The 24,232-nt window shown below is 53.6% G+C and overlaps 1 protein-coding gene across 5 annotated transcripts in view; it reads left to right on the top strand.

Moving 5' to 3' along the window:
* NOL4L (nucleolar protein 4 like) overlaps positions 1 to 24,232 on the top strand; it is a 117,743-nt gene that overhangs the window by 45,143 nt on the left and 48,368 nt on the right. For all 5 annotated transcript variants that reach the window (XM_072944014.1, XM_072944013.1, XM_072944012.1 and 2 more), the window contains 3 exons: positions 2,418 to 2,573; positions 8,569 to 8,680; positions 16,628 to 16,737. In XM_072944014.1, coding sequence (XP_072800115.1) covers positions 2,418 to 2,573; positions 8,569 to 8,680; positions 16,628 to 16,737 — 378 coding nt within the window. The remainder of the gene's footprint in view (positions 1 to 2,417; positions 2,574 to 8,568; positions 8,681 to 16,627; positions 16,738 to 24,232) is intronic.

Below are 24,232 nucleotides of genomic sequence, written 5' to 3'. Positions count from 1 at the left end.
TGTTGTGGAACTACCCACCCCATTATACTTTTTTAAAAAATATACTTTTTAAATTAACTGACACAGAAAAGTACACAGATTGTAAGTGTTCAGATCAATGGCTTTTTATAAACTGAACTCACCTGTAAAGCCATTACCCCAGATCAAGAAATAGAAACCCACTTATATTTTCATCGTCAAGGTTCTTTTTTTTGTTTTTGCCAATGCGAACCTCTGGTTAGAAGTATATTGTAACTGACCCGTCAAAATACTCCATCATGGCAGTATTTGAAGACCCCCAAAATGCTGGTAGTTACAAGTCAGCTAATGAATAAATCAGTTACTCACCGATGAGCCCAGGACTTCAGAGGGGGACTTCTGAACATACCCTCAAGAAAGATAACAGTGACTTCTGAGAGAGTTTTAAGAATAGAAGAGTCATGGAATTTTACAGCTCATCTCGTAAGTGAAGCTCAGGGAGGTTGACGAGTTTGCCCACAATCTCAGAGCAAGCAGGCAGGACCAGCAGGCAGCTCTTCCTACACACACACACACACACACACACACACACACACACACACACACAGCTCTTCCTACACACACACACACACACACACACACACACACACAGCTCTTCCTACACACACACACACACACACACACACACACACACACACACACCCGGGATGCGTGCTGAGAAGTCCCCATTGAAATGGATCCTGATTAGGAAGAAAGCCATTGGCAAGAGGGCCCCTGTACAGGGCCAGTGAGGTCACCACCCAGGGTTGTCGCTCACTGACCTGCCCACTAGGGTTTGGTCCCTAAGCCCCAAACGCACTTCCTCTCCCATCTGCTCTCCAGTGGGCTGCTGGCAAAGAAACAGCCCTGCCATCCTGTCATGGCATGTTGAGAAAGTTGCTGGGTAAAACCAAACCCTGTCTGTGGCTGGAATGTGTTGTGAATGAGTGTCCCATTCAGCGTGGCCTCTATTCTCCCCGGACGACAAAGACAGAGGTCCTCAGCCAGCTCTGCCACTTACCAGCCACCAACCGGCAGGCAGGTCCCAACCCTAACAATCTCCCAGGCTCGTTGTGATGCTCAGCCCTCTCCTCACTAGGGAAACTTGGCCATTGGCAAAGCACTGCTTAATGACAGTATTTATCTGGCAGTTCCTATGGGCCGGGCTGGACACTAAATACTGCACACACGTCTCATTTACTCCTCTTCGGAGCTCATGGAAAGATGCTTCTGTTATCCCCATTTTCTGGATAAAGGACTTGAGGCTCTGAGAAGCAAAATAGCTGCTCAGGGTCACACAGCCACTTAAATGCATGGGGCCCCAGTGAAAGAGTGTGTCCAAATTACCCTGCCTGGCTGCCACTGATAACCAGCCAGTCATTGGCAGTTGTTTATTGAGCCTACTGTGTGCCACACGTTGTTCTCAGTTCTGGTGAGACAACTGTGAGCCAAGAGAAACCCCCCCTTCAACCCCCCAAGGCCTCCACAAAGGGCTAGCGTTCTTGAGCAGGATCCTTTGGGGAAGAATTCTCTTGGAGATTTGTGAGATTTGTGTCTCAGGCACTTTTAAAGAAAAGCCTGCCTCCTTCTTCCCGAATCCCCCCCTCCCTACTCCTTGCTCTTCCTCTTTGAAGCACCCCCAGAGCCCTCCGAGTCTCCCCTGAGGGAGATGATGGCTGAGAGCCCCGTGTCCCTGAGATTCTGCTGCACCTTTTCGGGGCCAGCTGACAGCACTCATGCCAGCCCCTTAGGAGGCTCGGGGGGCCCATGGCCACCCCACTCACGTGGCCCTGCCACCTCCCCATGGCCTTGTGTCTGTTATTCTCTACATCTCTGCACACAAAGAGCCCGGGTGCTGTGGCTGGCGCTCAGCTGCTGGAGTGGAGTGGGGAGGCAGGCCGCAGTGAAAAGCTTTTCTGAAAGGCCAGGGCGAGGCAGGAGTCACCCAGGTGATCTGAGCCATTCCCCCAGGACCCCAGGCAGGACCACAGTGAAAGGTTACTGCTAATTGGCGAGCTCCTGATGGGGCCGCATCTATTTAGCACCCCCACTTCCCCAGAGACTTCCAGGATGGTCTTGGCACAGCCTGTGATTCGAATGCTCCCCGCCTGAGTCTGGCACAATCTGTCTGAAATTGTGAACATGGAGGCTCTTGGTTTTTTAATTTGTATTTTCGTTGTTTTTCTCTGCCCATTGTTTCTGATGGATTTAGGAGCAGCCGCCACCCCGACTCTGGTAGCTCCCTTCCTGCGGCCCTGGCAGCAGGCTCCTGCCCCCTAGACCCCCCCGCCCCCAGACCTACCATCACAGGCCTTGCGGGGTCAGCGAGCCCTACGCCCGACCCAGTGCCCAGCCGCAGGGCCCAGCTCTCACCCCGCCATCATCCCTGACACTAACACAGCTTGTCCACCCTGTCGCAGGGGGCAGATGGCCTGTCGGAGCCGGAGGGCATCTCTCTGAAGCGGGTCGCTGTGGTGGAAGATTTCTTTGACATCATCTACTCGATGCATGTGGAGAGCTCAGCGGAGCCAGGCAAAGCCCCCAAGCACGCTGGGCAGAAGAAAACCTACCGAGCGGTGAGATTTCTGTCTCTTTGCCTCTGCTGGCAGCCCCAGGCCTTGGCAGGAGGCCATGGGCTCCGCACATGTTGGGCAGGGGGCGGGGCGGGGAGCTGAGGCGTGATGAAACGGCCTTTGGGGACCCAGGGGGGCACAGGGCAAGGGCATGGCAGCCAGAGATGGCTCTCGGGGCGAGGGGGCGGGCTCTGTGGTCTGAGCACAAAGGAGAAGCAGGTTGAAGGGTGTGAAAGGGAGGGAAGGAGAGGGACTGGGGTGGGGGCGCAGGAGGGAAGCCCTCCTCTTCCTGGCTTCTGCTTCACTCCATCCCCTCAGCTCCAGCCCGTGGCCAAGGGTGAGACCGCAGGTGGGGGTGGGAGTGGCTAGATAATAATAACAGTAAAAGCTTCCCTGGCATTCACTGTGTGCCAAGCCTGTCCCAAATACCTCCTGAGTGGGAGTTCACTCAGTCCCCAACAGCCCTGTGAGGTCCGTACTAGAAGTTCCCCAGGGGAAGTCTGGGGACCTGGTCTCCACCCTCAAGGAGATCACAGTTCAATTTAGGCTGGGGAGTCTGAGAGCAAAACTAAGACTCGAGAAACAGAAATGTCTCCAAGATAAGCTTTGAGGGAACAAGGACCCAGGTTCCTGGGTGTTCAGCAAAGGCACCTCCAGGCACCAACGTGAAGTGCTAAGCCAAGGGGACTTCATGGAGAAGGTGGCAGGTAAGCTGGCATTCTAAGCTTTGGGTAGGCAGTAGGGAGCAGAGATGGCAGTCTAGAGTGGGAAACATCCCACATGGAGCAGCTGGAGGGGATGGTGGCCGGAGCAGGAGGGGCCTTCCCGGGATCTAGCCATCTCCCTGTTGACCCCCATTGCCATGGCTCACGCCCAGCTCTGAACCACTCGTACACCACTAAACCAGTAAAGCCAAGCACTTTATGTTCATTCAAGCCTCACAGCAGTCCTGTGACAGAGACACTGTGGCCGCATTTCACAGTAAAGGAAACTGAGACCCAGAGAGTTAAGCTACTAGCCTGAGGTCACACAGCACTGAAATGGCCATCAGCCAGTGTCCTCACGCCCCTCTGCATTGACTTGCTCTCCAGCTTCCTAGATACTTGCCCCGCAGTGACTGGGCTTCCTCATCCAAGGCAGACATGAACCACCCCCCGCCCTAAGTTCTTTTATAAATAGCCTTGGAGTGCAGCAGAGGTGTATAAGTCTATCGTTTTCCCCATATGGCCTGATTTTTTTTTTTAAAATCCAACAATCTGGTTTGTCCTTGTCCTCAGAAGATGGCTTTTGCCCTAAATGAGCCTTAAGGAAAGACCCATGTGCCAAGGACCTCAGAGAGATAAGGGGTCAGGCTGAGGGAAGCAGGAGATGATTGTACCATCTGCCCCCAGCCCTCCTGCTTCCCAGCACCTGCGCGCTGGGAAAGGACTTGTGGGAAGGCAGTTCTGAGAGTATTTCCACAGGAGGGTCGTGGACCAAAGGAGGGATACCCAAGCTGGGGCCCGTGTGGGCCCCTTGGTACTTATAGGCCCTGCCCACTTTCTCAGCACTGAATCCACCGGTGCTGGAAGCTGCACGTGCCAGGCTCTGCGCTCAGCACTTCCCCTGCACCAGCTCTCTGAGCCATCACGCAGATGAAGGTTATATGGATGAAACAGGTGCTACTGTTAAACCTCGGTTTCCAGATGAGGAAAATAGGGCCCAGAGAGATGATTCCACCTGCCTCGAGGTCACCTAGCCGATGTTCGGAGCCAGGCAGCTGGCCCCAGAGCCCAAGCCCTGACCACCTCACGTCCTGCCTCTCTACAAACCTCCTGTGGGCAGCTAGTGAGCCTACCGAGTTGCTTTTTGAGGGGGACAGGTTTGGGCCAACCGGACCATGTGACTTCCCTGGTCCCCTCGGTGCCCAGCCCCAAACCTCACCGGTAGGCACTTCCTGGGTATTTATGAAGGCTAAGGTCCGCGACCTCCATGCTGTGGAGAGGGCAGGGCTGGGCTGGTCCCCCCAGGCTTTGCGTCTCCGGGCGAAGCGGACATCCAGCCCTTGGCTCGGCACTTCCTGGCTTCTCGTCCATATGCCCGCCGCGTGCCCCACTTCCCGCTGCCCAGCCTGGAGCTGGCACATGATTGGCGGCAAGCCAGCTGGGCTGCGCACAGAGCTGGAATTTCAGCAGCAGGGCCAAGGCGGAGGGAGCAGGCCAGGTCCTCCTGCAGGGGGTGTGGGGCCGAGGGGGCAGCCTCCCCTCCTTCCTCCCCTGGGTGCCTCCCCTCCCTTCCCTCCTCCTCCTCCCCATCTGTCACCCTTCTCATGCCACCTTTTTCCTTTCTGGGGGGTGGGGGTGGTGCCTGGATGCTTTTGTCCCCTCTCTTCACCTTCTCCCATTTTCTTCAACCCAAACCTAGCTCCTCAGCCCCACCTGTGCCTGTGGAAGGAGACCCCCTCAAGGAAATTCCGTGCTGATGGCTGCAGAGAGGCACAGCCTGGCACTGCGGGGTTTGCATCAGGACCTTGTGAGGGGTTTTTGGACCTGTCTGTGTGTCTTCTGGCAAACCTGAGTCTGTGGACTGCCTTGCTATCTCTAGGGCACCTAGAACCTTCCAGATTCTTACAAGCCTGGAGTACTTGAGGGAGCAGGGGACTGGAAGGGGATGGGCAGGCTTGTTCAGGGAATTAAAAGAGGCACTTCCTTCAGTGGGAAAAGAACTTTCTTGCACCTCCCACTGTCCAGCAGTGGATCAGAGAGGGCAGATAATGAGCTCTCTGAAACTGGAGGTCTATGAGTCAGGGATAGGTGGCCATTCACAACAGACAGTGAAGAAAATTCCCATCTTGGGCAGGAAGCCCCTGCCTTACTTTGCCTCTGATATAGTGTGGCCCCAGGATCCCAGGGAGTCTTGCCAGTGCCGGGCAGAGGGGAAGTCTGGGTTCCACAAATTCCCTGAACCCATGTAGAGGACTGGTTCCTTTTCAAGGCGCATTTCAGGTGTCTGCACCCATCTGAGTTAGCACAAGCCCCTTTGCTTCCTTCCCCTTGCCCAGGATCCTGGTAGGCTAGATCGGGTTCTGGAGTCCTGATCTGGCTGCTCAGATCACTTTGGAGTTGGGACCAGATGTGGTCAGCAGCTGCTCCAGGCCCACCACGTGCTAATCCACCCGCAGGGCAGAAGGAGGATCTTGTAAAGTGGTGCAAATCCCCCCAATTGGCCTCATCTGTCTTTGTCGGCCTCTGAGTTGAGGAGCGAAAATGGGGCCTTGCAAGTCAGCGACTCTGCAAATAGCTTCTGCTCTCCCTGCCAGCAAAATCGCTCTCAGTTTCTACCACTAAGAAAAACGTAAAAGGCAGATTCATGTACAGGTCTCAATGTCCAGGCAGAAGGCCCGAGAACAAGGCAACAGACAGCCCAGGGCCTCCAAAGGCAGCAGGGCGGGGATAGGGGTCCTGGAGTTTCCCCTTAAATGCAACAGCTCCGTCTTTATCTGTTTCATGTTTTGAGCTTCAGGATAAGAGTCTATTTCCAGAACAGTGTCTGTAGCTCTAACACTATCTGAAAACCGCCATCCTACTGACTAGGGCATCAGCTGGGATTGTCCTCCTCGTTTCAACTCATCCTGTGGTCCTGTGGCCTTGGGCATCCGTGCAGTCAAACAGAAATGGAGGTCCCATTTCTCACGTGGACAAGGCAGGGGCGGGAACCAAAAGATGCCCGCAGAAGGTTGAAGGCCCCCGTCGGGGAAGGCATCCTCCTCCACACCGGTCCCAGCAGCAGCATGGAGCTGGACTGTGCACTCTACTGACTCCCCAGGGAGCTCTTAGCAAGGCTGCAGACATTCCAGCCATGCAGGGCAGGGCTTCCCTCCCTGGCCCTCAGATAGTTCCAAGGACTTCTCACTTACCTGCCTACGGTCCACCCCACCTGCCCCTCCGTGGGACACAAGGCCAGGTGTTTGCCCAGTGCACCCCGACCCTGTGGCACACCAGCCAGCCTTTGCATACTGCTGGTCCCCACCAAGGCCAGGAAGCTAGGGCTGCCACGCTGGCCTCTGGGCAGGGCCCTCTCTGGGAACCATCTTTATACCCTCAGGGGGGCCAGGCAGCAAGCAGGACTTCGGCCCATGCCACAGGCAGCCCTCACACAGAGCAGCCAGGCCAGAAGGCTCCCCCTGAGCCCTACGGAAACTCTGTCTCTGCCCAGCGGCTGGTGAGCTCATGTAGTGAAGTAGGACTGTCCCAAGAGTATCAACCTTTCTTCCTTTCCCAGCAGACTGCCACCCTCTTCCCCCACGTTCTCGGCTCAGCTCTTCTGAGGCCTGACCTGGGATGCCACACCTTGGGCATCTAGGAGCTCATCTGTTGGCCCAACTCAGCCTCAGCCTTCTACTTGCCCCAGTGGGCATCTTTGCCTCTTGCCCATTTACTCCTGCAGCCACCAGCCCCTCAGCAGGACCCATCCCTCCCCACCCTGCAGGCCCGAGAGGGACATGCCACTCCTGAGATTTCCAGGCAGCTCTGGGCCGGAGATGAAGATGTCCGTGTGTGTGGCAGGAGAGCCCCATGCCTCAGCCCTCACACCCGAGGAGGATGGGCCACACACCCTCCCATCTACTGGCTCCAATCAGAGAGCAGGGGTTTGCCCTTGTCCCTGACCTCCAGAGGAAGGCAATCAGACAGGGAATTTGGAAGGGAGATAACTCATCAAGGAGCCTGCCTGCTCCGCAGAGCATCAAATCAGCTGAGAAATAACAACTGTGTCACCAAAATTAACTCTGCGTTTGCAGCCGGCCGCCAGGCAGGAGTGGCCCCTGGAGCTCCATAGGCAGTGCAGCCTAAGCTGGTCCTCCAAGGGCCTGGCTGAAGCTGGAGGCAGCCTCCGGGCATCCCCCAGACCCATTCACTCTGCCCCACCCTACCCCGCCTCCTGGCCAGCACAGAGATGGAGCTGGGCGCTCGCGCTTCCGGGAGGAGCAGACCAGGTGCCGTCCTGGAGAGCAGCCCTCTCCTGCTGTGAGCTGACGGCGCCCTCGGCCAACTTTCCCGGCTGGGCTGCGGCGAGGACGGCAGAACGCTGGGTTGATGCTGCCCCTTAGTGGAGAGGAGCGGGAGGGCCTGGGCTCTGGGAAACCTGTGAAAACCAGCAACTGGGCTCCCTCAGCCAGGGAGCCTGGGCCCAAGAGGTCCTTCTGGCCACCTCACGCAGTCAAAACAGGGCCAGTGGGTTTCCCAAAAGCCAGAGCAGGAAGAGAGGGCTGAGTATCTGGGCCCACACCCCCTTTTCCCTATTCCCCCACCGAGTCTCTTTCTTGTGTCCCCTCCCATCTCTTTCACCTCCCCTCCCACACTGCTTACTCCTCCTCCCCACGGGGGGCGGGGGGAGGTGACCTAGAGCTCAGGCTCTAGTCTGGCACTGATCTAAATTGCTTTGTGACCTGAGGCCAGTTGGTTGACCTCTCTGGGCCTCTTGACCTTGCCTAGAACACTGGGGTCCCTGAGAACCTGTCCAGTTTGAAAAATCTGATCCCTTGGCATCAGCCTTTCACAGCGCTCTTGATCTGTGAGTTACGGTGGGAACAGCTTGTAGAGCCGTGGTTCTGTTTATAGGCCCGGAGCTGGCGGACTTATAAGTGGGTCTCAGTTTACCTGTCTCTAAGAGCGGAAGTTGCTTCCTCCTCAGCTCATTCCTCAGTAGCAGCAATGAAATGTTCTGAGAGGGATATCACTTACTTACTAGAACATAGGTTAGATGCGAGATAATGTTTCAGTGTTCGGGTTTTTCCATTTTTAAGCTCTTTTAATTCAGAATTTTAAAACTAAAGGTATTCTGCAAAAGGACTGACTCATTACCATGGCTGTGACTCCAGGACATCTGCCACTTGCTCCTCAAATCCCTGCCATTCCTGGCAAAGGCCAAGTGCCTGCCACCAAAGCGCAGCCCTTGGTGACCCGGTGCCAAGCCACTTCCCCACAGATCCATATAGCAGCGAACCTCCTCTCTCCCCCAGATCGCGGAGACCTATGCCTTCCTTCCACGAGAAGCCGTGACCCGGTTCCTGATGAGCTGCACGGAGTGTCAGAAGAGGATGCACTTTAATTCCAACGGCCTGGAGCCCAAAGGTAGGGAAGGAGGTGGGTGTGCTGGAGGCTCGGGGGAGGCTGTGCGGGGAGAGGCTCTCCCCCCAGAAGGGCCTTCCCTTTCCTGGCAAGGACAGAAAAGTGCACGCCCAGCGGTTGTCACAATTCCGAGGCCAGTGTAGGTCCATGGAACTGCCCAGAGAGCCTCATTTTAGGTTTCCTTTTTTTTTTTTTAACTGTTTAAAATGTCAAGTTTCACTAAAAACCAACAGTACATTCCTAACACCCTTCAAGAGTCTTCTTTCAGCGAGGTCCTGGGTGGAAATGGTTGCCTCCTCCTCCCATTCCCTGAGCTCTGTAATTCTTGTCACCCAGGTCTCACCCCGGCTAGTGTCCACATGGGTCTACTCTCGCTGACCCCACTCTACACTCTCTGAGGACAGGAGCACACCCCTCTTTGCGTGCACCCTCCTCCCCGGTGGCCACACACTGCCCGTTAGTAGGCCTCCCTAAGTGTTTGTCCCCCCACCACCTGGTGCACACCCAGGAAATCTGTGGGGATTTGTGAGAATTTAAACTGCCCAGGGTACTTGTGACCAGCTGAAGCTGATCCCTGGACCGATGTCCACTCTCTCCAGCTCCGCCCTGCCCAGTGAGATGCAGCAAGGACCCCTATTTCAGTCCCCCACCCAAACCTCAACTGAACATCCCAGGGGCCTCCAGTAGGCCTGGGCCATGTGTTCGCAGGTGACTTTGGCACAGTGAGACGGACCGATATGTTTGGCTGGTGTGATTGTAAGTCGGCCCCCTGAGAAATGGTGCCCAGGTAGGTGACTTGTCAAGGGCTTCTAGGCCCTGCCTGGGCATCAGGCCTGCCGGTGTTGCTGAGGTCGGCGCATGTTTGCCTGAGGATGGGAAACACCACCAGACACAGGGAAACACCGGCAATGAAGGCCGCCGACAACAAAGGAATTGAAGCATAGTGTCAGGTGGGGTTTTCCTCCATCAGAGTGGCCCCTGATGCCACTCCTGGCCCACTCACAGATCCAGAGGCTTTCCTGTCCGTGGGGCCATTCGTCCACGGCCACTTCACTGAGCACAGCAGAGAGCTGCTGAAGTAAGAGGGACAGGAATTAATTTAGTTAATCCCTCATGAGTGCTGGGTTCCTGGTTTAAGAGAGGGGCTCCAGGGCCACACTGGGTGGGTTCAAACCCCCGCTCCGCAGCCCCACAGCTATGTGTACTGACTTTACCTCTCTGAGCCTCGCTTTCCTCATCTGTGAAATGGAGTTGAGTGGCACCTAGGTCAGCGGGAGGGCGGGGTGATGAAATCCGACAGTTAATCCCTGTACCTGGCACGGGGCTGCTGTGCTGGTGCTGTGAGCCGTGGCTGTGGCAGTTACTGTGGTAACGCCCGCCCTAGGCCTGAGTGAGGCCCTGCCGCACGTGGCCTGGCCCTGGCTGGGCAGCTGCAACCCCTGGGCCAAGACGGCACTTGGTGCCTGTGTGTGGGCCAGGAGGCTTTCCCTGCTGCTCTCCCCACGCTGCCCAGCTCTGGGTCCCAGGGGCGCCGGCTCTGGTGCTGGTTGCTTGGTCCCTGCCCACCCGTCTGTCTGTCCCTTCCTGTGCTGTCCTAATTGTTTCCATAGCAACTGGTGGAATCCAGCACAGGACCGCTCCCCTAGGGGAACTGAAGCAGACCAAGAGGGGCTGGTTTGTCGGCTGCTCTGGGGTCTGCAGGCTCCATCTCTTCTGCTCCCTTTTCCCTGCTGGTGTGGAGGATGGGCCTCACCTCCCCCATTCCCCAGGGAAGGCTGCGAGGTCTCCAGGGCTGCATCTTCACTCCTTCTCGTCTGAGGAGGATGCTGAGCACAGCAGCAGCTTGCTTCTTCTCTGGCTGCCACCACAGTGTCCCCACCCCAGGGAGGGGACGGGAGGGGAGGGAGGGGGAGAGAGGTTTGGTGGGCTCTGTGCACCAGCTTGCTCCAGCAGAACGGAGGGCAGGCGGAGTGAGGCTGCACTGTGCCCATCCTTGCCCGTCCTCAGATGGAATGCCACTTCCATGTCCCTGGGAGTGGAGCTTCCTACGCAGGCAGGGGAGGAGATGCTGAGGGAGCAGGAGACTTGTGGCCTCAGTATCTCAAAATGCGGGCTGGGAGTCTGGCAGGCCCGGTGTGCCTGCTATTCCCTGCTGTGTGTCCCTCAGCAGGTTCAGGGACCTCTCTGAACATCAACTGCTCCTAATAGCTCCTACAATCCTCTGAGGTGTCTGTCTGGGTTTACAGCTGAGAAAAGGAGGCACACAGAGGTGGTGTGGCGAAATCACTTGTCCGAGGTCCCCAGAAGGCAGGAGAAGTTATCTTCCCATCAACAAATGGGAGTAAGACTTCCCTCTTGGGGTTTTCATGAGACAGCAGTTGAATTAAACGAGCCCATTCTGTAGGGCGCCTGGTCCTCTGGGTGCCTAGGGAACATCAGCCTGTCCACCCCCTGCCACGTTGTTGCACCTGCGCACAAGACTGCCAATGTCAAGGTGTCCCGGGGGAGACACAGTCAGTCACTCACCCAGGTGAGCACCCTGAGCCCACAACCTGGCTGCTGGACAAAAGAGAAGGGTTTGGTCTCTGGAGGCTGCCAGTGGAAAGCCTTAGAGGCTGAAAGGCTCCCCTGTCTGCTTAATGGCCAGAGGCGTTAGCATCGGGACTCGCCAGCTGGCAGGTCCTCCCTTCTCCTGCCCCAGCTGAAAGCCTGGAGATCCTATCTCCACCCGCCATGCAGGCCTCTCTGGATGCGGTCAGCTGCACCGACCCCTCTTTCACAGACACCCCTGCCATGCCAGCCTTCCCTCCTCCCTCACCCGCCCTCTGGGAAATCGGAGCTGGCCCCAGAGGCAGGCCCTGTGTTCCTGTCCCAGGAAGGTGGGGCGGGATGGAGACAGGGATCAGGATGGAGACTTCTCAAGGGGCTGCTGGGAGAACGCCTCACTTCCTGGCCTCGTGTTATAAAGAAAGAAAGGAAGCAGAGCAGCGTCCCCTGCTCAGTGGTTTGTCCCCGGCAGGGAGCGGGGGCCTGGACTGTCCTGTGCACCCCCCTCCCCGCCGGCAGCACCAGGAGCACAAACAAAGGAGGCTGCTGAGGATCAGGAAGTCCGAGGATGGGAAATTCCAGGGCCTCCCGGGGGCGCCACGCTCCTCTTCCATCAGCCCCCGAACCAGTCCCTGGGTCCACGTCCAGGCAGAGAGGAGACGGAGATGAGACCACGATGTCCCTGCGCCCAGCCCTGGCTGCTGGGAGAGGGGCCTCAGGACATGTTTCACTTTTCTTTGATGTGACAAAATACCGCGGCCGCAGACCAGGAGTTAGCAGCGGGCAACACCAGTTACCCATGGAAGGGTCCCTTCCTCAGCAAGAGTTGTCCACTCAGGGGGCGGCACCTTTGCAGCCAGGCCCAGATTCCTCTGTGTGGTTTCCAGCGCCCTCCCTGAGAGGCCCCTCCTTGCTGTCCTTCCCCAAGAGGACCCCATTCCGGCCATTCCTTTGCCCCTGCAGTCTTTCCTATGCCGGCCTGTCCTCTCAGCTCTCAGACTCATTTGTTGTGTGACGGGGAGGTTTCATAGCCTCCCCAGAAGCCGTTGCCTCATCTGTAAAATGGGGGTTTTAACAGATGTTCTTGGGACCATCCTGCAGGAGGGTCTGCGTGGCACTCCTGGCGGGGCTCATAGCCGTCATCTGAGTGGTTGAACCTAAGTCCCATTGGGGTCCCCTCTCCACACAGCTGCCTGGAGGGATCCCAGAGCCCTCCAGGCTGTTCCTCCTCGGAGTGCTAATGCACTCGCCATCAGTCCCGCCCTGCTGAGCACAGGGCCGTACCTGCGTGCTTCCTCACACTGTCCCCACCCTGAATGTGCACACATGAGTGCTCCTTGAAGACTTGCTGACCTATATTGATTCGCTTCCCTGCGACAGAGGTTTTTTTCTTCACTTTCTGAGCCGGACCCAGGCCTGTGATCTCTGGTTCCAAATCTGAAGCAGGCTGGCCAGTCTCTAGGCTCCACTGTGCCAGACCTTCATCAGTCGCTTGTCCCTCAGTCCCCGGCCCTGCCCCCGAAAACTCTCCTCGGCACGCAGAAGCTATGGATGTCTCTAGACCGAGGAGTTCTTCCATACTGTAGGTAGAAACTCATGATAATTTGACCCTTATGTTCCACCCGGGGGACCAGGGCCACCACCTCAGCTGGAATTTGCGTTGACTGATGAATGCTGCTGGAGCCCAGCCCCGGAGGTCAGCGCTCGGCTTGGCCCGGGGAGCGCCTCTGCATCGCTGGTTATTTTCAAGGCCTGTAAAACTAGGTCTAGTGCTTGGGCTGGTTTCAGTTTTCCTCGGCAAAGTGGTGCTGAAACATTTCTTTGGGTGGTTCCTCTGCCTCTCTCAGCAGTAACCTACTGGATTGTTTCGGCTGCATGACCCTTACTAGCTCCTAACCCACCAGTGGTCTCAGGTTATCTGTATTGGCTCGGGCGTGGCCACTGTATTTGTTGACCATAACGGTGTCCTGTCCCGTCTCAGCAGAGCCCAAGGGAGCCACTTCTTTGTTCATGTGTCCACCTTAGTTCATCCCCATCCCTGTGAGCTCCCGACTCCACCAAGCCCCCACTGGTCCTGCCCCTTAGCCCTTTCCTCCTACTAAGCTGACCCTCTCCGAGTGGGGTGCTTACTGCCCCCAGAACTGTGCAGCTCCCTGCTGCGGAAAACCCTGCCTGTCTGCTCCTTGCTGTGGTGTGGCCGAGCGCTGACCTCCCACAGCCAGCTCCCTGGCGCATCCCCTCACCTGGAATGTCTCTCGCCTGCCAAGGTCCTGCCTCCCTGACAGAACTCACTGCTGGAACTGCAGATGCAAGCATTTCACTGCACGCTGATCTCTGATGGATCTGTGTGTGTGTGCTTGGATGTCCCCACTTCCTCAGACGAGGACATCCCACCCCCTCTTCTTGAGCTCTCCCTGCTCACCTCTGGGCACCAGAAGCAGTTTCTGATCTATGAACATGCTAGGGTGGGAACAAGCCAAGGAAAACCCCTTCTGCCTCCTAAGAGAGCCATCTCAGCCATTGTGGGTTTCTTCCCTAAACCAAGCTGTACCTGGCTTTTTAAAAGTTACCTTTCTGTAAGTAACACAGCATTTCAGATAGGACATGGGTGACCCTCGGTAAAGGAACACAGTGTCGGGCCTCTGTGGACAACAGAACACAGAGCATCGCCCTGGCACCCAACTAAGCCTTCATTTGAGGCTCTGATCCAGGACCTATAGAGTGAGGGAGCCCTTCTCACATACCATTTCATCTAACAACTCTTCACCAGACAACCACGTCTTTGAGGAAATGAAACGGAAACAGCAGAATTTTCCATCTGAAGACCTAAGATCTGAAAACAGGAACCATGGCTCTTTTGAGTGACATTGTCTCAGTGTGGCTACAATGTCTGTCTCAGGTATTGCATCCAACCCCATCGATTCGGAGGAGAGGTCCCAGTGTGCCCCTAGGTTGCAGGAGGTCAAGTCGGTGGATGGCGGGGCTCAAGGTCACAAAACACATTTAATTTCCCCACAGCATTGAGCATCTGGGCCAAAGGGGCTGATGTGCACTCGTGTCAGAGAACCCCCCTGCCGCAGAACCAAGAGAAGTTCTCTTTTTTTTTTTTTTTTTCAAAAAAGAGACGGGTGTAGCCCATTTCAATACAGTCTGAGACATTCTACTAGTGAGAGTTACCTCCTTCTGGAAGAATAAAAATTCTGCTTTAAAAAGCATAACAAAGTTCTACACTTCTACGAAACTTGATAAGAAATGCTATTTGAGCTGCATGGTCACCAGAAGAAGACCAGCTCAGACTGCACAGACCCCGTTCTCTGCAGGCTGTTCCTGTTGGTGCCAAGTAGGAACTTCCCTGGTGCCCTTTGGGTATTTTCACCCTCCTGTTTGCAGAGGCCTTTCTTCTTTATTGTGGTAAAATGTTTATAACATAAAACTTGCCACATGAGTAATTTTTAAGTGTACAGCTCTGTGGTGTGAGTTATATCACACCGTTGGGCAATCATCACTGCTATCAATTTCCAAAACTTTTCCATCACGCCAAACAGACACCGCGGAGCCGTGAAGCAGTAACTTCCCACCCCCACCCCCACCCACCCCTGCCCCCGGCGCGGCCCTGGGTTATTCCGTTCTACTTTCTGTCTCTACGAATGTGCCTACTCTGGATATTCCATCTACGTGGACTCACACGGTATTTGTCCTTTGGCGTCCAGCTCCTTTCTGGCCGGGGCTCTGGCTCTGGAGCAGCAGATTCAGTGAATCCATGCCTTCCTCCACCTTGGCCCCCTTACCCACGTTCCCTCCAGCCCATCTCTCAGGCACAGTGCTGACAGTGCTGATGGTGGAAGGCAGGCTCTGGTCCGTCCAGAAGTCGCTCCCACTTTTCCAAGCACTGCTCAAATCCCAGCCCACGAACAGAATGAGGCACCAGGGGAACTCTGGGTCAAAGGCCTGGCACCTTTGGCGGCAGAGGGAGGAGGCAGCCAGAGAACAGATAAGCAAGACTGTTCCCCGGGCAGAGCTCGAAGCCGGGTCAAGTGACTAAATGATCTGAGGAGGCCCCGCCTAGTGTGACAGGTCCCAGCAGGTGGCTGCAGGATTTCGAGCTTGGTCAGAGCAGGAGACATCTGAAGGGGAAGCTGGGCTGGGGAGAGAGGTGATGGGCTCCCTTTGAATCATGCTTCCTGTCCTCTTGACATTCCTGTGCCATTGCAGTCCCTCCTATATGGCACCCACAGTGGCACCTAAGGTGCTGGGCAGTGTCCCCTGCAGCAGCCTTTGCAGAAGGCAGCATGGCCAGAGATTTTAAGAATTATCGAGTATTCCTACCCTTTTACCCACGAATTCCCACATCTTGAAATCTGCTCTAAAGAAATGATCAGAAATACAGACCAATATTCATGCACAAAGATGTTCCCTGCAATGTTTATAATAGCCCCCAATAGGAAACAACCTGAGTGTCCAGTCATAAGTGAATGACTTAAGGAAAATATGATGAAATAGTACAGGGCTGTAAAAATAATATTTGCAAAGCAAAACAAGATTTTTGATGGTGGGGGCAATGCCTATGACAAAATGCTAAGCCAAAAAACATTTTTTAAGCAGCCTATAGTTCTCTATATGCATTATGATATCAAGTATGTAAAGAGAAATCACAAGGAAAAAATAAACAGAAGCATATGCCAAACTGCTTGGTGCAATTATGGTTTTTTAAAAATTTTCTTTACATCTTTCCACACTTTGCAAATGCTCTACAAAAAGAACATGCACTACTTTGATCTTCAGGAAAAGAAAGCAAGAAATGGGAGGAACAATGCTCCTCTCCATGTGATTATAAAGGAACTAGAATTTAGAGGGTACTGGAGACCTGGCCCAGACCTGTGAGCCACGTGGTACCCAATGCTGCTGGGGGAGAGGGGGTGGGGGATGGGGTGTTGCAGCGTGGCATGTGAGAGGGCTTAGGACCAGTGTTGGAAACTTAAATGTTTTCAGGACCCTGGCAAGCATCATAATTGAATGCAAGTGTGCAGAGCAATAGGAAGGAGTGGGGACTGGCAAAACGGAGAGCCCACTCCCCGTCTAAAAGGAGCAGCCATCGCTCAGCTGTGGTGACTGTTTGCTGTAAGGGAATAAGGACCCTCTGCAGCCAGATCTTCCAAGAAGGAAGAAATCCTTAATTTTTTAAATGTGAGCTTTCTTACTATACACCGGCACCTAACTGAAAAATACTTTAAGTGCCATGCAGTCTGCATCCACAGGCCAGATTCCGTGGGTGAAACCCTGGTCAGTGACCTCCAGCCCACTCCCCCATCTTCCTCGGACTCTGTTGATTTCCCCACATGGGTGCCAGGGTGCCGGGGCCCACAGCACAGGCTGAAAGGGGCTTCCTTTTGTTCTTTCCACCAGAAAACGAGCCTCCCTCTCCTCTGGTCTCCGGGATCATCGATTACAACATGCCCCTCACCTCCACGTACCTGAAGCAGATGAAGCTGCGTGTGATGAATTCCCAAGAGCAGGTAAGGCGTCCGGCCCCCTCCCCCACCTAGTGGTGTCCTGACTTGCCTGGATGTGGTTGATCCTTTCCAAGACGTGGGGCCACAGCCTGTGTAAACACACTGGAAATCAAAGAGGCCCTTATCTGGTTATCTGGGCCGTGTAGTCCAGGCTGAGAAGGGAGCGAAAGAATGTGTTCCTAGTTAGAGGGTCCGCTGGGCAGACAGCCCTGCCAGGTCTTCAGTGAACTTTCCTTAAGGGCAGGGGTGAGAGAAGGGGTGGGTAAGAGCTGCCGCCCTTGGCTCCTGGGTGGTTCTCTCTCTGCTCTGCCCTTTGTCTGCTAGGTCCTTGGTCTCCTTTCCCCAGGGAGGTTGGGGGTGGGGGGGAGCTGGCCGCCTGCCTGTGGCCTCTGTCACTCTTGGGGCCCAGACTGGCCGGTAGGATGGGCCTTGGAGAGTGGCCCGGATGAGATAAGGCCCTCGCTCGCCCCCGCCCCCCCCCCCCCACTGTCCAAGACTCCTCAGCTATGGATTGCCAGGGGCTGCCAGGCACCATGGAAACAGGCTATGAAAAGAAAACCCCTCCTGCCTGCCTCCCCACACAGTCCACCTTCCAGCCCTTTGCAAAGCAAGGAGTCTGACTGTCTTTCAAAGAAGGCCTAGGTGAGCGCCGCCCTCTCCCTCTGCCACTGCCCAAAACCAGAGTAATAATTTCTCACCTCCCGCTGCAAATTTTCTCATCTGTTGTGACATATAAACCTACCATATCTTTGAGGCCTGACTAGGGGAATGATTTCTTTCTCCCCCGTTGAAAGTCTGACTTCCAGCCCTGGGTGCATGCCGTCCCGTGTACAGCTGGTCTCCTTGACAACCTGAGCATGTGTACGCCAAGGAGGGCGATGGCTTCGCAGTCAGCTCCGAGGTGATGGAGCAGGGCGTGTTCAGGTAGCGTCTGGGGCCGTGGCACCCAGTTTGAGGATTTCAGCTGATTGGCATGAGTTCTGCTCCCTCCTGAGGAGGAGGCGTGGTGTCTAAAGGGCGAATGCAGTAAGCTTTGCCCTGGCTGGTAGAGCTGTTTGCGACTCTTTGTTTCTCATGTCCTTTCACCCGAGATTGTCTGTTCTATGATGGTTGCTTCCCTAAGAAACGTTACATAATCAAAAATAACATCAATGGGGGAAATGGAGTTGGGGTTTCTAACTCACGACAGCAAGGCTGTTTTTGTACAGGGATGCCGGGAACAAGGGTGTCGCTCTTGTTATAAAATCTAAACGCCGCTGTGCAGGTTCAGCATGAGATCTCCTCTGACTTTCACTGCAGAGTAACTGGTGGCCTTTCTTTTCCTATAACCATCCACACTGTCCTGGGCACCTGGTGTCTCACACATTCTTATCACTGGTCGGTCTGCTGCCACCATAAGTGAAGTTCAGAGACACTCGAACCACCAAACAGCCGGGGAGTTCAGCCCCCTGGGTCTTTCCTTCCTACGCGATGGCACTAGACCCAGCTCACCACCAAAACCAAAACCAGTAATGCTCAGTGTAGCCCACACTGTGATCCCTCAGCAATGGATCCTGTTATGTTTTGTTTGGTTATACAAGTTCTTACTGTCTGCAGGGTGTTATGACTGTTGGTTGGGTGCGTTAGCAAGTGTTCAACCATTCAACAAATATTTATGGAGCCCCGCTCCATGAGCCACGCTCTGGGATGAGCCAAGACAGCACCATTCCTAGCTCTTCTTATAATCTAGGGGGACACAGACACTAATGAAAAATCACACACAAATGCCGAGCTCATAGCAGGTAGTGTTAAATGATTGTGCATCATGGTGTAGCTGTGACAAGTGCCAGGCAGGACACCTGGTGCTGTGAGTATTCAGATGGGCATGGGGTGAGGGTGGGCCGAGGCAGGGATCAGGAAGGTTTGCCTCAGAAGAGGATGCTTGAGCTGAGATCAAGATCTGAAAGGAAGAGGGCTCCAGGCTGAGGAACAGTTTGTGCAAAGGCCCTGTGGCTCCAGGGAGGACAGTGCTGGCAAGGATGTGAGAGGCTGGTGTGGCTGGTGCAGGGAACGGGAGAAGTTCTGTAGCTGAAGAAAACGGGGAAAGCACAGAGTTGGGCACATAAGCACTTGATGGGTATCTGTGACTGAACTGAAGTTCATGAAACAAGATGAATAAGTTGCCCTGGTGAGATTCAGGCTGCTCCCAAAGAAAGGGAGGATGGTAAGAAGGTGTCTGTCCCCAGGGTGATGCCAGAGTCCAGTTGGGCCCGGGGCTAGGGCTGAGATTAGGGTGGTCTCAGTGAACAGTGGAGTTGATTGTGTCTTCTTCGCCTCCATTCCTCATTTCCCAGATGGAGGCCCTCTGAAAGTTCCTGGCTTTCTCCAGTGTGCTGTAGGAGATGAAATGTGCAGACACTTGGCGTGAGAAGCAGCGTCCCAGCCCATGCCTAGGGCCTTTCACGTGTCTGCCTCCAGTGCTTCACTCACAGCAGTGAGCTCTGCAGGCCTCAGCCTCTCAGCCAGCTCCGTTATCCCTGCTCTATAGCCAGGCACATGGCGAAACAAGAAACCACATTGCTCACCAGATAAATAATCTGCAGCAGCAAGGAAGGGCCAAGGACCCAGAAGTCTTTGATTCTTCAGCTTGAGTTGGAACTAAAAATACATACACTTGAATTGGTAGCTTCTTTCCTGGAGTGAAGCCAGAGCAGGGCTCCCCTTGGGGTGGGCGAATGGCCCTCTGTCCAAATGCCACCATGGGACTGGCTCTGCTGCTGTCAAACCCTATGTCCCAGCACAAGGCTCTGAAAGTGATTTCATTCCTCGCAGCGCCACTCTGACCCTGAAATGCCGACAGAGGACACCTGCCATGTTTTGTAAATCACTTGTGCAGGCTAGATGGAAAATAAACTCATTCTAAAGTAACTGGAGCTGGGATAAATGATGGTTTAGTCGTGCTGAACAAAGCTCTATGTCTAAAAACTCTGGGTGAGAAAAAAATCCAAGAATTCATTTTTTTCTAGCGTTAGATGTCCAGGGGACAAATAGTAAGGCAAGTAGAACATTCTCCTCTCACTTTCATTTGAGCAGACAACAAACAGGTGGTGGGGTTTGCTTGCGAACTGGGCAGAATCATGTTCCCTTTTGTCCAGTTGTGTCAGATGACTGTGCTGAGAAATGGATCTTTCTCTGCAGAGCATATCGGTGATATGAAAATCCGATAACCATATTCACACAAAGGAAAAAGATTCTTCTTGAGATCTGATCCAATGCAGCAAATATTGAAGGTGTCCTCAACATGCAAGGCATTTAGGGGTCAGACTGCACCCTCCCAGGATCTCCATTCTAAGACACAGACCACCCTCCCCCCAGGAGCTGTCCTTGCGGTGGCCACATTGAGCTGATAGTGGGAGAGAGTAGCCTGATAAAATTGGGGGTTTTTTTCCCCTTACTTGGGAAAACAGTCATAAAGATATAAAACTGAAATCACATTTCATTGTACTGGTGATGAATTCATTTTTCTTCTAGGGGGCAGGGTGAGAAGATTTCATGAGATGTGTCTATTGTCTTGGAGAATGTTCCGTAGCATTCTCTGATAAGATGGGGTCCCAGGGAGGGGTGCAGGCTGTGTTCATAGGGCCAGAGGCAGTTAGCCAGGGCCATCCCCAGCCGCTGGGCTTTCAAATCTCCTTTCGGGGCTGAGTGCGAGACGCACCAAGAGGAGTGCTGGTCTCTTCCTCCCCTGGCCACCGGTTTTGTTTTCTGTTTCATTTGATGTTCTTTCATACTTTAAAAAAAAATTACATGACTAACACATGGCCTCAGGAGCCAAAAAGCAAATGCACAGTGACAAAAATCACCATCATCCCAGCACTCTGATCACTGTGAATATTTTGGTGTCCACCGTTGCAGACTATTGAGTAGAAAGAGAATTATCCTGTATGGACCATTTTACACCTGCTTTGCTCTTCTGGTGCTGATTTCCCATATTATTCAGCCCCTTTTCCCTCTAGGTCTTGATGTTTCCACCTACCAGATAAGCTGGTTGTATAGTTTTTCTATCATTTACTCAGTCCTCACCCGTATCCATCCATCCATCCATCCATCTGTCCATCCTGCACCTGAGCCGGCAGGTTTCCAGGTGCTAAGGAGACAGTGGTGAACAGAGCTGACTGTTCAGGGTCTCTGCCCTGCCAGCTCTCACAGTTCAGTGAGAGACAATGAAAACAGAAATCAACACTCTGGGGTCTGTAGGATGAGCTTAGAGGAGGAACAGAGGAGGGACAGGGGAGCGAGCAGGATGGGCGCTTTTTCAGGCAGGTGGGTTATTAATCAGGCACCTGTTCTGTGTCCAGCACTTTACACACTTTACCCCTTGTCCTCACAGCTCAGCAGGGTCACGCTGTTATCCTCATCTGGAAGGTTCCATAGCTGAGGCTCAAAGAGGTCACAGACTTGCTCAAGGTCACACAACCACTAACATGAGTTGAAACTCAGGTCTCTTCCATTCAGACCTGTGCACAAGTCCTACCTCTCCCCACACTTCCTGGATGAGGACCTGCTCGTTAGAATCCGAGGCAGTCCTGAGTGCCGGATCACCGGCAGGGTAGTGGAGAGAAAACGTCCTCGGCAGAGAAGCTGGCAGAGCAGGCAGAGAGCTTTGTTTGGCTTGGGAACTGGGAACCGCCTTACATATACGATGCTCACGGAAATACAGGGAAGAGGGATTTGTTAGGGGGCCAGGGTGGGGTGGGGTCACCCCCTACCTTGTGAATGCTCAGTTATCTGCAGGGATACATGTATAATTTGATATCCACATTATGGGTGACGTTATCCTGATCTTTCCTGAGATCGCAGTGTTTGAACCAAGACCCCGTTGTAGAAATCAGAAATCAGATCCAGATCCGAAGAAGAGAGAGAAGAGAGACAAATCATCCATATTCCTTCCCCCGACACATACTTTCATTTTATAGAAGCAGAGGCTGGGACCCCCGGGAGGTTCAGCAACTTTCCCAGGGCAACCCCTGGCTCGGCTCTTTTCTGGTTCCCACCGCCCTCCTCACCCTGCCCCCACTCCTTGCTCTGTCCAGAGCAGGGAAGGCTGTCAATCAGAACCTTCCTCCCCTCCCCTCTCTCCAGTTCTCGGAGCAGCGCTAATGTCCCGCTAATGGTTTTAATGGTTCTCCCAGCAGCCTGTGAAACGGTGCGCTGCTCCATTGTTTAAACCCGCGTGATGGAGGCACTTACTTGCCTCCATTAACCTCTGCCTCCCTCTCCTCTGCTGCTTTCTCCTGGCCCAGAGTTTTCCTGGGTCCTGGAGGTTGGGGGCTGGGGGGGCAGGTCTCCCTTCCCCCTACACACGCGAGGCCTGCAGGGTAGCCCCTGCCCAGAGCTCTGGGGTCTCCAGAGCCCTGGCCCTCTTGCTCCTCTCAGCGGGCCAGGGTGGAGCAGCACTGTTCTCAGCCAGGATTCCAGCCCATCCACGGCAGACCCTGGGGTTAGGCTGACAGTACCAGTTCTAGTACCTCCCAGCTGTGTGACTTTGGGCAGATTGCTTCACCTCTCTGTGCTTCTTTTTCCTCATGTTACTTGAGAGTAATAACAATACATCTACCTCACAGTGTTATTCCAAGAGTTCAATGACACAAAGCAGGCTTCGTGCTTAGCACAGTGCTGGGCACCTTAGAAGCATGGAAGAAATCTCAGTGACCTCTGCTACTATTGATGGTAATGTTATTATGCAACTTCGGTTTATCAGACACACTGACTGACCTTGTCAGAGAGACCAGGGCCACCAAGATGAATAAGACAGCGTAGTTGCTTTCAAGGAACTCTTCGTAGTAGAAGGGACAAGATAACAGTTGTGGAACTGTCACCCAGGACAGACAACAGAAACAAGGAGAGACCAGGAAGCTGCCAGGCGGTTCAGAGGACACTCACTTATTTTAAAATGAGATTTGGACCAGCAGAGTGCCCAGGTGAGGGCAGCTGAGGGGTGACAGCTCCAGGAGGACCTGGGCTGGGGAAGGCCAGGGTCAGTTTGGGGAAAGGAGGAGAAGGAAGGAAAAAGAAGCGGCAGAGGGGCCTCAGAGCACGTGCCTCTCTTGGAAGTGAGGCCAGCAGAGAGCCCTTTCCTCCGTCGGCCCCGGGGAGCCAGGCGAGCACTTGGGCAGGAAGCGAGCACATTCCAAGTGCGGAAGTTTCTCAGGCTCCAGCTCCCTTAGTGGAGGAGGAAACAAGCCCACTCCACAGTTACTTTTCTTTTAATTGTGGTAAAATATATGTGACATAAAAATCACCATTTTAGCCATTTTTTTCCATTTTTAAATTGAGGTCAGTTTACAACATTGTGTCAGTTTCTGGTGTACAGCATAATGTTTCAGTCATACATATACGTACACATATTCCTTCTCATATTCTTTTTCAGTATAGGTTACTATAAGATACTGAACATAGTCCCCTGTGCTATACAGTGGAAATGTGTTGTTTATCCAGTTCTGTGAGGATTTCCTTGTATTTCCAATTGTAAGAGATATTCTGCAAAGATCAGTAGGTATTCTGTGAGAACTGTTCTGTACGTAGATGTAGTTTTTGCTGTATTCATGGGAGAGGATGAACAATGCATCCTTCTACTCTGCCATCTTGACAATCTCTCCCTAACTGTACAGTTCAGTGGCATTAAGTACACTCACAGTGCTGTGCTATCATTACCACTGTCTACTTCCAAAATTTCTTCATCATTCTAAACAGAAATTCTGTAACCATTAGGCAATAATTCCCCATTCTCCCCACCCCCAGCCCCTGGTAACCACTGTTTTACTTTCTGTCTCTATAAATTTGATTGTCTAGGTACCTCATATAAGGAGAATCACATAATATTTGTCCTCTTTGCCTGGCTTATTTCATTTAGCATGTTTCCCAAGTTCATCTGTGTTGTAGCATGTGTCAGAACTTCATTCCTTTTTATGGCTGGATAATATTCCATTGTATGGATAGACCACATTGTGTTTATCCCTTCATCCATTCATGGACATATGAGTGGCTAGCCACCCTAGCCACTTAGTGGCTAGCCACATTCACTCTGTAATCTTTTAGACCAGATTGTGGGACAGGGAAGGATTAAAACAGGGATCTGCTCCTTCTCTTTCTGAGTCTTACCCCTCTTTGTGGCTTTATTTTCTCATGGACATTCTCAACCTCCTTCTTGCTCAGAAGGACCCCAAGAAAATGGGCAGACCCAAAGAAGAAGCACAGTTTATGGGTTACAGTGAGAGCCTGTCACTTACTTGAACAGTCCCTGACTCACAGGACTTTTACCTGTGGGGAACCTGTGAGTGCTGACTCTGACCTCCAGATTTAAGCGCTTGATAGCAGTAATGAGTTCCTCCTTCCCTTCCTCAGGCTGTCCTGCTGCCCAGGTGAGGTGTGAGCTCAGGAGAGAAATAGCAGAATGGGAACTTTGCCACGTCCACAGCTGTGGCTCACAATGTTGTATAACCTTTAATGGTTTCTTAAG

This window comes from Vicugna pacos, chromosome 19 (assembly GCF_048564905.1).
Source record: "Vicugna pacos chromosome 19, VicPac4, whole genome shotgun sequence".
Classification (NCBI taxonomy): domain Eukaryota; kingdom Metazoa; phylum Chordata; class Mammalia; order Artiodactyla; family Camelidae; genus Vicugna; species Vicugna pacos.
Note: the sequence above shows the minus strand (reverse complement) of the source record. Positions and strands in the feature narration are given on the sequence as shown.